We start from the raw sequence: 15,288 nt of genomic DNA, 5'->3' as shown, positions 1-15,288 counted from the left end.
CAGGAGGACAGACCAAATGGATGTTGAAAATCTCAAAAAGATTGTGTGCTGTAAAGAGATGTAGAAGAATATATGAAGTAAATGACCGCGCCGCCGCGATTCAGGACCATGGCCAGGGAAGCAAGTGCAAACGCAGAATAGAGTTTCTCACTTCTTCATAAAAACAAGCGCAAGGATTTGTTTTTAATGGCAAATAACAAACTGTTCATGCAACAGGTCAATAATGTTAACATTTGTAAAATGACAGTTCAGTGGCAACGTGCCATATACTTCAACTGAAAATAAATAAAAACGGAATTAAAAGCAACTTCCACTTAACGTATCAATATATATAAATATATATATACATGTATGTATATGTCATTCGGAAGCTGAAAAATAAGCAGTCATTTTCTTTCTTTCATGGCTGTACAGGCGAATGAACTACATAATTACAACACGTCGAAAAATACAGGACGCCTAACAAGAGAAATAATTTTTGAATTACACAACTCAACTGCACTAAATGCTAAAATAAAAAGTCGATCATACTATAATAAACAGATGAAAATAAATAGCAGATGATTCGTGTCATGTCTTACTAAAATTATTTAAACTTAAAATTGCAGAGACACTTAATTTCAGAAAACCAGTTAGTGACCGTGTCAAAAACTCAAGCAAAATTGTTCAATCACGAGAAACGTTTTAAAATATCACATAAATGAGTTATAAAAATAATTCTCACCTGGTCACCACAATCATCAAAGGTCAGTTTCTCCCTTTGCGCATGCGTGAGTGTCTGTGTTCCACTGGTGTCCAGACTAATGATGCTCTCACTGCAAGGTCTGACGTATTTCAGATCACTCTTTCTGGAGTCAGTGGTTCTGCAAACCTCATAATTGTACACGTGCTGTAAAGTTCCTGTGCCGCCTACGTCTGCGTAAAGAGGCGGATAATACGGAATAACTGGAAGATTCGCTCCAGATTTATAAAACATCCGCTCGCGTCTCCATCTGTAGCATTTGACTGACAATATGGCAATGATAGACACGATAAAGAGAAATGAAACCACAGCCAAGGCCAAGACTAGATAGAAAGTCAGGTTGTCGTTGTATTCCTTGTCGTGCGTAAAGTCAGTGAACTCCGAGAGCACTTCAGGGAAGCTGTCCGCCACCGCCACGTTAACATTGACTGTAGCTGATCGAGAGGGCTGCCCGTTGTCCTCCACTACAACAGTGAGTCTTTGTTTGACAGCATCTTTATCTGTCACTTGGCGTACAGTTCTTATTTCTCCATTCTGTAAGCCCACTTCAAACAGCGCCCTGTCTGTGGCTTTCTGCAGTTTATATGAGAGCCAGGCGTTCTGACCAGAGTCCACATCAACAGCCACCACTTTAGTCACCAGATAACCCACATCTGCCGAACGAGGCACTATTTCAGCCACCACAGAAACACCTGACTGGACCGGGTACAGAACCTGAGGCGCGTTGTCATTCTGGTCCTGAATGATTATTTTGACGCTCGCGTTGCTGCTGAGAGGAGGAGAGCCTCCGTCCTGCGCTTTTACGCGGAACTGGAAATCTTTGATCTGCTCGTAATCGAAAGATCGCACTGCATGTATGACTCCACTATCAGCACTAACGGACACTAACGAGGAGACGGGCACTCCGTTAACCGACGAGTCCTCCAGTATGTAAGACACACGGGCGTTCTGGTTAAAATCTGCGTCTCTGGCTCTGACTGTGAATATGGAAAGACCCGGTGTGTTGTTTTCTTGGACAGAAGCCTCATATGAGCTCTTCTCAAAGACGGGCGCGTTATCATTGACATCTGATATCTGTAAGGAGAGAGTGACGCTGCTGGAGAGAGAGGGCACGCCCTCATCAGCGCACGTCACACTGATGTTATACTCAGACTCTCGCTCCCGGTCTAAATCACTGTCTGTCACTAGACTGAAGAAATTATTATTAGTTGATTTTAGCGTGAAAGGAATGTTCTCAGTAATTGAACAATATATTTTACCGTTTTCACCAGCATCGGAGTCTTGCACGTTTATCATTGTTACAACTGTTCCAGAATTAGAGTTTTCTGATATGGTGGTTAATTTAGACATGATGTTGAGGAGCGGTTTATTGTCATTTATATCTATCACATCTACATCGATTTTACAAGAATCGGTCAGACCACCCTCATCGCTCGCCTGTGCATGAATTTGATAATGCCGAGCTTTTTCATAATCTATATTCCCTGTTACTCTCACCTCACCGTTTGTTTCGTTAATTTCAAACAGTTCCAGAACATTGTCGAGGGTATTTGTAATAGCATATTTTACTTTGCCGTTTGAGCCCTCGTCCAAATCTGAAGCGCTCACTATTGTAACAACTGTGCCTTTGAGGGCGTTTTCAGTGATACTCCCTTTATATATTTTATGCGTAAAAACAGGCGCGTTGTCGTTGGCATCTAAAACCGTAATATGTATCTGCGCAGTACCAGACAATTGTGGATCACCTCCATCTATCGCTGTCAGAACCAGAGACAAATGCTCCTGCTTTTCACGATCGAGGGGTTTTTGAAGAACCATTTCTACAAGCTTACTACCATCTGCCTGATTTTGTAATTTCAAAGAAAAATTATCCGTAGGCTTTAGTACATAAGTCTGCAAGCAATTTGTCCCGACATCTAAATCAATTGCTCTCTCTAAAACAAACACTGCCCCAGTTACAGCTGACTCGCTGATTCTGAATCTCATCTCAGCCTGTTTAAAGAAAGGCGAATGGTCATTTATATCTGTAACTTCGACTGTAACGGAGTAAAATTCCATCGGGTTTTCCAGAATAATCTGTAAATGCAGCGCGCAAGGCGTTGTCTGTCCGCATAGCGCCTCTCGGTCTATTCTCTCTTTGATAAGGAGGACTCCTCTTTCTTTATTCAGCTCGATGTATTCAGCGCTGTCTCCTGTATAAATACGCGCTTTACCCGATCTCAGTCTCTTTAAATCTAAACCCAAATCCTGAGCTATGTTCCCGACTAAAGAGCCTTTCGCCATTTCTTCAGGAATGGAGTAACTGACCTGCCCGAGAGCTGAACTGAGAGAGAGAAACCAAATAAACAGCAGTACTTGCCGCGCCATTGTTCTGTCGACCATTTTGCAGAAGACCACGGGATGAAGAAATAAGACAGAAAGCAAATAAATCAGTCCAAAATACTGGAGGAAATCATGTATATGTCCAAAGTGAAAACCACTGAATAAAAAAGTCTGTAATACAATCGAATTGTTTTAAATGCAGTATCTCCGTGATTCGCCTTCTCTCTCCTCTTCAGACTGCGCTCTCAGCTTCTGTCTGTCTCTCTCTCTAATAATATGGAGATGATGGGGGTGGAACTGCAGCAGATCTGCTCTATAAACTGACATATTGACCAACAGCGGCACTATGAGTCCAGTCTGATGAACTACAGAACATGTAAAATTAATAAATCTTTATCCTCAATTTCAGACATGTTTGAGAAAAGTTATTCAGTATGAAAGTTCTTAAGTATAACACCAAAAAAATGTCCATAACAAGAAATATCTATAATACAAAGATTTTATGTGTTAATAATGATAAAAGGGAAAAAATAAATAAATACATTTCGTGTTTTCATAAAGCCATATCAGTATGAACACTGATCAAGTCAGAGACTGAGAAATTCCTAAAAAACAATTACAAGAAATGTCTAATCAGAAATGAAATAGTATAGATAAACTTTTGAACAGGAGGACACAAAAAGATGATGAAAATCTCAAAAAGATTGTGTGCTGTAAAGAGATGCAGAAGAATATATTAAGTAAATGACCGCGCCGCCGCGATTCAGGACCATGGCCAGGGAAGCAAGTGCAAACGCAGAATAGAGTTTCTCACTTCTTCACAAAAACAAGTGAAAATCACACAAGGATTTTTTATAATCTTTAAAAGTAATTTAAAAGTAATTTTCTTTCTTTCATGGCTGTACAGGCGAATGAACTACATAATTACAACACGTCGAAAAACACTAGACCTCTAACAAGAGAATAAATATTTGAATTACAACTGCACTAAATGCTAAAATAAAAAGTCGATCAGACTATAATAAACAGATGAAAATAAGTAGAAGACGATTCGTATAATTTCTTACTAAAATTATTTAAACACTTCTTAAAATTGCAGAGACACTTCATTTCAGAAAACCAGTCAGTGAGCGTGTCAAAAACTCAAGCAAAATTGTTCAATCACGAAAAACGTTTTAAAATATCACATAAATTTGTTATAAAAATAATTCTCACCTGGTCACCACAATCATCAAAGGTCAGTCTCTCCCTTTGCGCATGCGTGAGTGTCTGTGTTCCACTGTTGTCCAGACTAATGATGCTCTCACTGCAAGGTCTGACGTATTTCAGATCACTCTTTCTGGAGTCAGTGGTTCTGCAAACCTCATAATTGTACACGTGCTGTAAAGTTCCTGTGCCGCCTACGTCTGCGTAAAGAGGCGGATAATACGGAATAACTGGAAGATTCGCTCCAGATTTATAAAACATCCGCTCGCGCCTCCATCTGTAGCATTTGACTGACAGTATGGCAATGATAGACACGATAAAGAGAAATGAAACCACAGCCAAGGCCAAGACTAGATAGAAAGTCAGGTTGTCGTTGTATTCCTTGTCGTGCGTAAAGTCAGTGAACTCCGAGAGCACTTCAGGGAAGCTGTCCGCCACCGCCACGTTAACATTGACTGTAGCTGATCGAGAGGGCTGCCCGTTGTCCTCCACTACAACAGTGAGTCTTTGTTTGACAGCATCTTTATCTGTCACTTGGCGTACAGTTCTTATTTCTCCATTCTGTAAGCCCACTTCAAACAGCGCCCTGTCTGTGGCTTTCTGCAGTTTATATGAGAGCCAGGCGTTCTGACCAGAGTCCACATCAACAGCCACCACTTTAGTCACCAGATAACCCACATCTGCCGAACGAGGCACTATTTCAGCCACCACAGAAACACCTGACTGGACCGGGTACAGAACCTGAGGCGCGTTGTCATTCTGGTCCTGAATGATTATTTTCACGCTCGCGTTGCTGCTGAGAGGAGGAGAGCCTCCGTCCTGCGCCTTTACGCGGAACTGGAAATCTTTGATCTGCTCGTAATCGAAAGATCGCACTGCATGTATGACTCCACTATCAGCACTAACGGACACTAACGAGGAGACGGGCACTCCGTTAACCGACGAGTCCTCCAGTATGTAAGACACACGGGCGTTCTGGTTAAAATCTGCGTCTCTGGCTCTGACTGTGAATATGGAAAGACCCGGTGTGTTGTTTTCTTGAACAGAAGCCTCATATGAGCTCCTCTCAAAGACGGGCGCGTTATCATTGACATCTGATATCTGTAAGGAGAGAGTGACGCAGCTGGAGAGAGAGGGCACGCCCTCATCAGCGCACGTCACACTGATGTTATACTCAGACTCTCGCTCTCGGTCTAAATCACTGTCTGTCACTAGACTGAAGAAGTTAGTATTGGTGGATTTCAGAGAAAATGGGATGTTTTCACTAATAGAACACTGAACTTTCCCGTTTTCTCCCGAATCAAGATCCTGAATATTTATCATTGTAACTACCGTCTCAGGCGGTGAATTTTCAGCAATCACGTTTGTTTTGGACATAATATTGATCACTGGTTTATTATCATTGATATCAACCACATCAACTATGATCTCACAAGAATCACTAAAACCTCCGAGATCACTCGCTTGTACACGGATTTCAAAGTGTTGAGCTTGTTCATAGTCAGCTAGACCTATGAGTCTTACTTTACCATCAGTCTCGTTTATTTCAAATATGTCCCGTACTTTATCTAGAGTGTTTGTTATAGTATAGCTTATTTCACCATTTATTCCTTGATCTAGATCCGATGCACTAACTGTCGCTACAATTGTTCCTTTTGGTGAATTTTCAGTTACAGTGGCTTTATAAACTGATTGTGTGAAAACAGGAGAGTTATCGTTCGCATCTAAAACAATAATATTTATTTGTATATTACCAGACATTTGTGGATCTCCCCCATCAATGGCTGTTAACGTTAAAGTAATAAGCTCCTGATTTTCACGGTCTAAGGGCTTTTGTAAAATCATTTCTATATTTTGTCCAGCCCCTGCCTGGCTTTTGAACTTCAGGACAAAATTATCTGTTGGTTTTAACGAATAGGTCTGAAGACCATTAATCCCAACGTCAAAATCTCTGGCACGCTCTATCGTGAATTTTGTACCAATCGACGCAGATTCACTAATTTTAAAAGTCATCTCAGCTTTTTCAAAAAACGGTGCATTGTCATTAATATCAAACACCTCAACATTAACACTGTAAAACTCCATCGGGTTTTCTAGAATAATCTGTAAATGCAGCGCGCAAGGCGTTGTCTGTCCGCATAGCGCCTCTCGGTCTATTCTCTCTTTGATAAGGAGGACTCCTCTTTCTTTATTCAGCTCGATGTATTCAGCGCTGTCTCCTGTATAAATACGCGCTTTACCCGATTTCAGTCTCTTTAAATCTAAACCCAAATCCTGCGCTATGTTCCCGACTAAAGAGCCTTTCGCCATTTCTTCAGGAATGGAGTAACTGACCTGCCCGAGAGCTGAACTGAGAGAGAGAAACCAAATAAACAGCAGTACTTGCCGCGCCATTGTTCTGTCCGACATTTTGCAGAAGACCACGGGATGAAGATTAAGACAAAAAGCAAATAAATCAGTCCAAAATGCTGGAGGAAATCATGTATATGTCCAAAGTGAAAAGAACAAGAAAAGTCTGTAAATCCAAGTGAACAATATTAAATACAGTATCTCCGCGTTGCGCCTTCTCTCTCCTCTTCAGACTGCGCTCTCAGCTTCTGTCTCTCTCTCTCTCTAATAATATGGAGATGATGGGGGTGGAACTGCAGCAGATCTGCTCTATAAACTGACATATTGACCAACAGCGGCACTATGAGTCCAGTCTGATGAACTACAGAACATGTAAAATTACTAAACCTTTGCCAGACATGTTTGAGAAAAGTTATTTAGTATAAAAGTTCTTAAGTATAAAACCAAACAAATGGCCATGACAATACAAATATCTGTAAAATAAAATTATTGTATAAGTTTGTGTAAATAAATAAGAAAAACACTAAGCAAACAAGAATTGATTCATTAGTTGCAATATTTTGATCAGAGGCACAGGGATAAATATCTTAAACTCAACTATAGGCATAATACATATCTAGATACGACTGAAATGGTGTAGTTAACTTTCAAAAGGAGGACAGACCGATAACTAGATGAAAATCTAAAATAGACGGTGTGCTGTAAAGAAATGCAACAGAATACATGAGGTGACCGCGCCTCGCTGGATTTCAGGACCATGGTCAGGGAAACTGACTGGAGATTTCACTCCATGACAAAGACAAGCAAAAGTTGTTTTCGTGCAAAGCAAAAGCAGTGGTAGGTATAGTATAGTGTGATATATATTTTAGGACTAAAAGTGAAAATAAAACTTAATTTAAAGATGGCAAGGATACATATAAAGTAACTATATCACTTAACGCATCAAAGCATAAATAAATGAATAAATACATGAATGAGTAAATAAATAAAAACGTATTTTTGTTCTTGTCTGTACAAAAAGTGATGACGAGTACATGTCGAATTACACAAGGCCCATAAGAAGAAATGATTTGAGCAATGTAGAAAATATAAAACTACAAAAGCTGACCAAAATATACTACAAGATAAAAATAAAATAAAATGAACATTACAATAGCAGAAACGATTATTCTCAGAAAACTATTTAGCAACTGCATTAACAGTTCAAACAATAATGAAGTCATCAAAATATCACATAAATTAGTTATTAAATAATTCTCACCTGATCACTACAATCATCAAAGGTCAGTCTCTCCCCTTGCGCATGCGTGAGTGTCTGTGTTCCACTGGTGTCCAGACTAATGATGCTCTCACTGCAAGGTCTGGCGTATTTCAGATCACTCTTTCTGGAGTCAGTGGTTCTGCAAACCTCATAATTGTACACGTGCTGTAAAGTTCCTGTGCCGCCTACGTCTGCGTAAAGAGGCGGATAATACGGAATAACTGGAAGATTCGCTCCAGATTTATAAAACATCCGCTCACGTCTCCATCTGTAGCATTTGACTGACAGTATGGCAATGATAGACACGATAAAGAGAAATGAAACCACAGCCAAGGCCAAGACTAGATAGAAAGTCAGGTTGTCGTTGTATTCCTTGTCGTGCGTAAAGTCAGTGAACTCCGAGAGCACTTCAGGGAAGCTGTCCGCCACCGCCACGTTAACATTGACTGTAGCTGATCGAGAGGGCTGCCCGTTGTCCTCCACTACAACAGTGAGTCTTTGTTTGACAGCATCTTTATCAGTCACTTGGCGTACAGTTCTTATTTCTCCATTCTGTAAGCCCACTTCAAACAGCGCCCTGTCTGTGGCTTTCTGCAGTTTATATGAGAGCCAGGCGTTCTGACCAGAGTCCACATCAACAGCCACCACTTTAGTCACCAGATAACCCACATCTGCCGAACGAGGCACTATTTCAGCCACCACAGAAACACCTGACTGGACCGGGTACAGAACCTGAGGCGCGTTGTCATTCTGGTCCTGAATGATTATTTTCACGCTCGCGTTGCTGCTGAGAGGAGGAGAGCCTCCGTCCTGCGCTTTTACGCGGAACTGGAAATCTTTGATCTGCTCGTAATCGAAAGATCGCACTGCATGTATGACTCCACTATCAGCACTAACGGACACTAACGAGGAGACGGGCACTCCGTTAACCGACGAGTCCTCCAGTATGTAAGACACACGGGCGTTCTGATTAAAATCTGCGTCTCTGGCTCTGACTGTGAATATGGAAAGACCCGGTGTGTTGTTTTCTTGAACAGAAGCCTCATATGAGCTCTTCTCAAAGACGGGCGCGTTATCATTGACATCTGATATCTGTAAGGAGAGAGTGACGCTGCTGGAGAGAGAGGGCACGCCCTCATCAGCGCACGTCACACTGATGTTATACTCAGACTCTCGCTCTCGATCTAAATCACTGTCTGTCACTAAACTGAAGAAATTATTATTGGTGGATTTCAGAGAAAATGGAATATTTTCACTAATAGAACACTGAACTTTCCCGTTTCCTTCCGAATCAAGATCCTGAATATTTATCATTGTAACCACGGTTTCAGGCGCGGAATTTTCAGCAATCACGTTTGTTTTGGACATTATATTGATCACTGGTTTATTATCATTGATATCAATGACATCAACTACGATTTTACATGAATCAGTCAAACCTCCGTGATCACTCGCTTGAACGCGTAACTCATAGCGTCGATTTGTTTCATAATCAACTAGACCTATCAATCTTACTTTACCATCAGTCTCGTTTATTTCAAATTTACTACGGACATCATTAGTGTTTGTTATTGTATAGATTATTTCACTGTTTACTCCTTGGTCTTGGTCTGACGCACTAACTGTCGCTACAATTGTTCCTTTTGGGGAATTTTCAGTGACAGTGGCTTTATAAACTGATTGTATGAAAACAGGAGAGTTATCGTTCGCATCTAAAACAATAATATTTATTTGTATATTACCAGACATTTGTGGATCTCCTCCGTCAATGGCTGTTAACGTTAAAGACATATGCTCCTGCTTTTCGCGGTCTAGAGGCTTTTGTAAAGTCATTTCGATATGATGGTCTCCTCCAGGCTGAATCTTGAATTTCAGTGCAAAATTATCTGTTGGTTTTAACGAGTAGGTCTGAAGACCATTAATTCCAACGTCAAAATCCCTGGCAGGTTCTATCGTGAATTTTGCGCCAATCGACGCAGTTTCACTGATTCTAAAACTCATCTCAGTTTTTTCAAAAAATGGTGCATTGTCATTAATATCAAGCACCTCAACATTAACACTGTAAAACTCCATTGGGTTTTCTAGAATAATCTGTAAATGCAGCGCGCAAGGCGTTGTCTGTCCGCATAGCGCCTCTCGGTCTATTCTCTCTTTGATAAGGAGGACTCCTCTTTCTTTATTCAGCTCGATGTATTCAGCGATGTCTCCTGTATAAATACGCGCTTTACCCGATTTCAGTCTCTTTAAATCTAAACCCAAATCCTGCGCTATGTTCCCGACTAAAGAGCCTTTCGCCATTTCTTCAGGAATGGAGTAACTGACCTGCCCGAGAGCTGAACTGAGAGAGAGAAACCAAATAAACAGCAGTACTTGCCGCGCCATTGTTCTGTCCGACATTTTGCAGAAGACCACGGGATGAAGATTAAGACAAAAAGCAAATAAATCAGTCCAAAATGCTGGACGAAATCATGTATATGTCCAAAGTGAAAAGAACAAGAAAAGTCTATAAATCCAGGAAAGGGTTTTTAAATACAGTATCTCCGCGTTGCGCCTTCTCTCTCCTCTTCAGACTGCGCTCTCAGCTTCTCTCTCTCTCTCTCTCTCTTTCTCTAATAATATGGAGATGATGGGGGTGGAACTGCAGCAGATCTGCTCTATAAACTGACATATTGACCAACAGCGGCACTATGAGTCCAGTCTGGTGAACTACAGAAAAATTAAAATGGATAAACTTTTATCTCAGTGTCAGATATATCCGAGAAAAGCAGTTTACTAAACAAAGTTCTAAAGTATAAAAACGTCCATATCAATAAATGTCAATGAGATAAAAAGATTGTATGAGTTTGTGTAAATAAAGATTGAAGGGAGAAAAAATAAATAAATACATTTCGAGTTTGCTCAAAGTTTTGCTGAGGCCATATCAATATGTGAGCACTGAACAGACAGACATGGAGAAATACCTTAAATACAATTATACACATAATAAATATCTAGGCTAATCAGTGATAAATTAGTATATCGTTTAACTTTTGAATAGGAGGAGAGAACAAGATGATGAAAAACACAAAAATAGTATTAGCTGTAAAGAGATGCAGAAGAATATATGATATAAATTACCGCGTAGCCGCGATTCAGGACCATGGCCAGGGAAGCAAGTGCAAACGCTGAATAGAGTTTCTCACTTCTTCACAAAAACAAGTGAAAATCACGCAGGGAATGTTTTTAAAATGGAAAAAAAAATTGACTGTGAATGACACATGTAATAATGTTAACAATTGTTAACAGACATTTCATTGGCAGCGTGCCATATACTGCAGGACTTCAGCTGAAAATAAAATGTAAAACTAAACGAATAAAAAAATTATAAGAAAGCAAGTTCCACTTAACATAAAAATAATAATAATAAAAAAAGTATATATATTTATAAGCTGAAAAAATTTAGCACTAATTTCCTTTCATGGCCGTACAGGAAAGATGAACAACATACAACAAAACAATATAGTTGAACAGACTATAATAAAAACGGATGAAAGTACAACAGCAGATGTTTGGTTCCATTTTCTGCTAAAATATTTTACACATTTCTTAAAATTGTAGATACTTCATTTCAGAAAACCAGTCAGCGACCGTGTCAACAGTTCAAGCAAAAATGTTCAATAAGGAAACGTTTTAAAATAGCGCAAAAATAAGTTTTTAAATAATGCTCACCTGATCATTACAATCATCAAAGGTCAGTCTCTCCCCTTGGGCATGCGTGACTGTCTGTGTTCCACTGGTGTCCAGACTAATGATGCTCTCACTGCAAGGTCTGACGTATTTCAGATCACTCTTTCTGGAGTCAGTGGTTCTGCAAACCTCATAATTGTACACGTGCTGTAAAGTTCCTGTGCCGCCTACATCTGCGTAAAGAGGCGGATAATACGGAATAACTGGAAGATTCGCTCCAGATTTATAAAACATCCGCTCGCGTCTCCATCTGTAGCATTTGACTGACAGAATGGCAATGATAGACACGATAAAGAGAAATGAAACCACAGCCAAGGCCAAGACTAGATAGAAAGTCAGGTTGTCGTTGTATTCCTTGTCGTGCGTAAAGTCAGTGAACTCCGAGAGCACTTCAGGGAAGCTGTCCGCCACCGCCACGTTAACATTGACTGTAGCTGATCGAGAGGGCTGCCCGTTGTCCTCCACTACAACAGTGAGTCTTTGTTTGACAGCATCTTTATCTGTCACTTGGCGTACAGTTCTTATTTCTCCATTCTGTAAGCCCACTTCAAACAGCGCCCTGTCTGTGGCTTTCTGCAGTTTATATGAGAGCCAGGCGTTCTGACCAGAGTCCACATCAACAGCCACCACTTTAGTCACCAGATAACCCACATCTGCCGAACGAGGCACTATTTCAGCCACCACAGAAACACCTGACTGGACCGGGTACAGAACCTGAGGCGCGTTGTCATTCTGGTCCTGAATGATTATTTTCACGCTCGCGTTGCTGCTGAGAGGAGGAGAGCCTCCGTCCTGCGCTTTTACGCGGAACTGGAAATCTTTGATCTGCTCGTAATCGAAAGATCGCACTGCATGTATGACTCCACTATCAGCGCTAACGGACACTAACGAGGAGACGGGCACTCCGTTAACCGACGAGTCCTCCAGTATGTAAGACACACGGGCGTTCTGGTTAAAATCTGCGTCTCTGGCTCTGACTGTGAATATGGAAAGACCCGGTGTGTTGTTTTCTTGAACAGAAGCCTCATATGAGCTCTTCTCAAAGACTGGCGCGTTATCATTGACATCTGATATCTGTAAGGAGAGAGTGACGCTGCTGGAGAGAGAGGGCACGCCCTCATCAGCGCACGTCACACTGATGTTATACTCAGTCTCTCGCTCTCGGTCTAAATCACCATCTGTGACTAAACTGAAGAAGTTATTATTTGTTGATTTTAGCGTAAAAGGGATATTATCGTTAATGGAGCACTGAACCTTTCCATTCTCACCAGAATCTGAGTCTTGTACATTCAGCATTGTCACAACAGTGCCTGATTTTAAGTCTTCGGAAAGAGCACTTGGTTTTGACATGATATTAATTACTGGTTTGTTGTCATTTACATCGATTATATCAACAATTACTTTGCAAGTATCAGAGTGGCGTCCAGGGTCTCGCGCTTGGACGTCAATTTGATAATATTTAACTCTTTCATAGTCAATATCACCAGATAACCTCAACACTCCTTCATTTCTGTCTATTTCAAAAAGGTTAGTGGTACCTGGGGACTTAAAAATATGATATTCTACTCTACCATTTTGTCCCTGGTCAGCATCCGATGCTTTAACTGTAGTTAAAATGGTACCTTTTGGAGAGTTTTCTGCAATGCTGGTCTTATAAACAGACATAAAACAAACTGGAGCGTTATCATTTGCGTCCTCAACTGTGATTATAATCGGAATTGTTCCAGACATCTGTGGGTCTCCTCCGTCCACAGCAGTAAGTAACAGCGAAATGTGCTCCTTTTTTTCTCGATCTAGAGGTTTTTGTAAAATCATTTCAACATTTTTGGAGCCATCTGGCATGTCATGTGTCTTTAAAACAAAATTATCTACAGGTTGCAAAGAATAACTCTGTACACCATTAAACCCAACGTCATTATCCACTGCTCTTTCTAAAACAAATTTAGCTCCTGTCAGAGATGATTCGCTTATATCAAATTGAATTTCTTTAACTGCAAAAACGGGAGCGTTATCATTTACGTCTAAAATCTCAACTGTAACGCTATAAAACTCCATAGGATTTTCCAAGGTAATCTGTAAATGCAGCGCGCAAGGCGTTGTCTGTCCGCATAGCGCCTCTCGGTCTATTCTCTCTTTGATAAGGAGGACTCCTCTTTCTTTATTCAGCTCGATGTATTCAGCGCTGTCTCCTGTATAAATACGCGCTTTACCCGATCTCAGTCTCTTTAAATCTAAACCCAGATCCTGCGCTATGTTCCCGACTAAAGAGCCTTTCGCCATTTCTTCAGGAATGGAGTAACTGACCTGCCCGAGAGCTGAACTGAGAGAGAGAAACCAAATAAACAGCAGTACTTGCCGCGCCATTGTTCTGTCCGACATTTTGCAGAAGACCACGGGATGAAGAATAAGACAGAAAACAAATAAATCAGTCCAAAATACTGGAGGAAATCATGTATATATCGAAAGTGAAAAGAACAAGAAAAGTATATAAATCCAGGAAAGGGATTTTAAATACAGTATCTCCGCGTTGTGCCTTCTCTCTCCTCTTCAGACTGCGCTCTCAGCTTCTGTCTCTCTCTCTCTCTCTAATAATATGGAGATGATGGGGGTGGAACTGCAGCAGATCTGCTCTATAAACTGACATATTGACCAACAGCGGCACTATGAGTCCAGTCTGATGAACTACAGAACATGCAAAATTAATAAACCTTTATCCTCAATGTCATATATATTTGAGAACAGTTATTTGGTATAAAAGTTCTTAAGTATAACACCAAAAATAACAACACATATCAGTAACAACAAATATCTATAGTACAAAGATTGTATGTGTTTGTATTAATAAAGATAGAAGGGGAAAAAATACATTTCGTGTTTTCATGAGGCCATATCAGTATGAACACTGATCAAGTCAGAGAGGGAGAAATACCTAAAAAAAACAAACAATTATACACATAAGAAATATCTCATCAGAAATTAAATAGTGTATAGATAATCTTTTGAACAGGAGGACAGACCAAATGGATGTTGAAAATCTCAAAAAGATTGTGTGCTGTAAAGAGATGTAGAAGAATATATGAAGTAAATGACCGCGCCGCCGCGATTCAGGACCATGGCCAGGGAAGCAAGTGCAAACGCAGAATAGAGTTTCTCACTTCTTCATAAAAACAAGCGCAAGGATTTTTTTTAATGGCAAATAACAAACTGTTCATGCAACAGGTTAATAATGTTAACATTTGTAAAATGACAGTTCAGTGGCAACGTGCCATATACTTCAACTGAAAATAAATAAAAACGGAATTAAAAGCAACTTCCACTTAACTTATCAATATATATATATATATATATATATATATATATATATATATATATATATATATATATATATATATATATATATATATATATATGTCATTCGGAAGCTGAAAAATAAGCAGTAATTTTCTTTCTTTCATGGCTGTACAGGCGAATGAACTACATAATTACAACACGTCGAAAAACACTGGACGCCTAACAAGAGAAATAATTTTTGAATTACACAACTGCACTAAATGCTAAAATAAAAAGTCGATCAGAATATAAACAGATGAAAATAAATAGCAGATGATTCGTGTCATGTCTTACTAAAATTATTTAAACTTAAAATTGCAGAGACACTTAAAACCAGTCAGTGAGCGTGTCA

At 40.0% G+C, this 15,288-nt stretch overlaps 2 protein-coding genes and 2 pseudogenes across 12 annotated transcripts in view; all 4 read right to left on the bottom strand.

Annotated features, from left to right (window-relative positions):
* The window catches only part of LOC307170773 (protocadherin gamma-A11-like), a gene marked incomplete at its 5' end in the record, with an annotated part of 204,737 nt that overhangs the window by 69,979 nt on the left and 119,470 nt on the right, over positions 1-15,288 (bottom strand). The gene's annotated exons all lie outside the window — the stretch shown is intronic.
* LOC307170801 (protocadherin gamma-A11-like) lies at positions 781-3,303 on the bottom strand (annotated as a pseudogene). Its single transcript has one exon. The product of its transcript is annotated as a protocadherin gamma-A11-like (transcript).
* Positions 4,355-6,780, bottom strand: LOC307170799 (protocadherin gamma-A11-like; annotated as a pseudogene). Its single transcript has one exon. The product of its transcript is annotated as a protocadherin gamma-A11-like (transcript).
* Positions 6,960-14,296, bottom strand: LOC307170890 (protocadherin beta-16-like; the record flags this gene model as incomplete). Its single annotated transcript, XM_079892200.1, has 3 exons — positions 11,654-14,296; positions 7,881-9,292; positions 6,960-6,980 (listed from the first exon to the last, which is right to left on the bottom strand). The coding sequence occupies exons 1-3, from the start codon at positions 13,983-13,985 to the stop codon at positions 6,960-6,962; spliced, it is 3,765 nt and encodes a 1,254-aa protein (XP_079748326.1). The 5' UTR covers positions 13,986-14,296.

Source organism: Squalius cephalus, assembly GCF_949319135.1.
Source record: "Squalius cephalus genome assembly, chromosome: 14".
Classification (NCBI taxonomy): Eukaryota; Metazoa; Chordata; class Actinopteri; order Cypriniformes; family Leuciscidae; genus Squalius; species Squalius cephalus.
The sequence above is the reverse complement of the archived record's forward strand: the minus strand, read 5'-3'. Positions and strand labels throughout refer to the sequence as shown.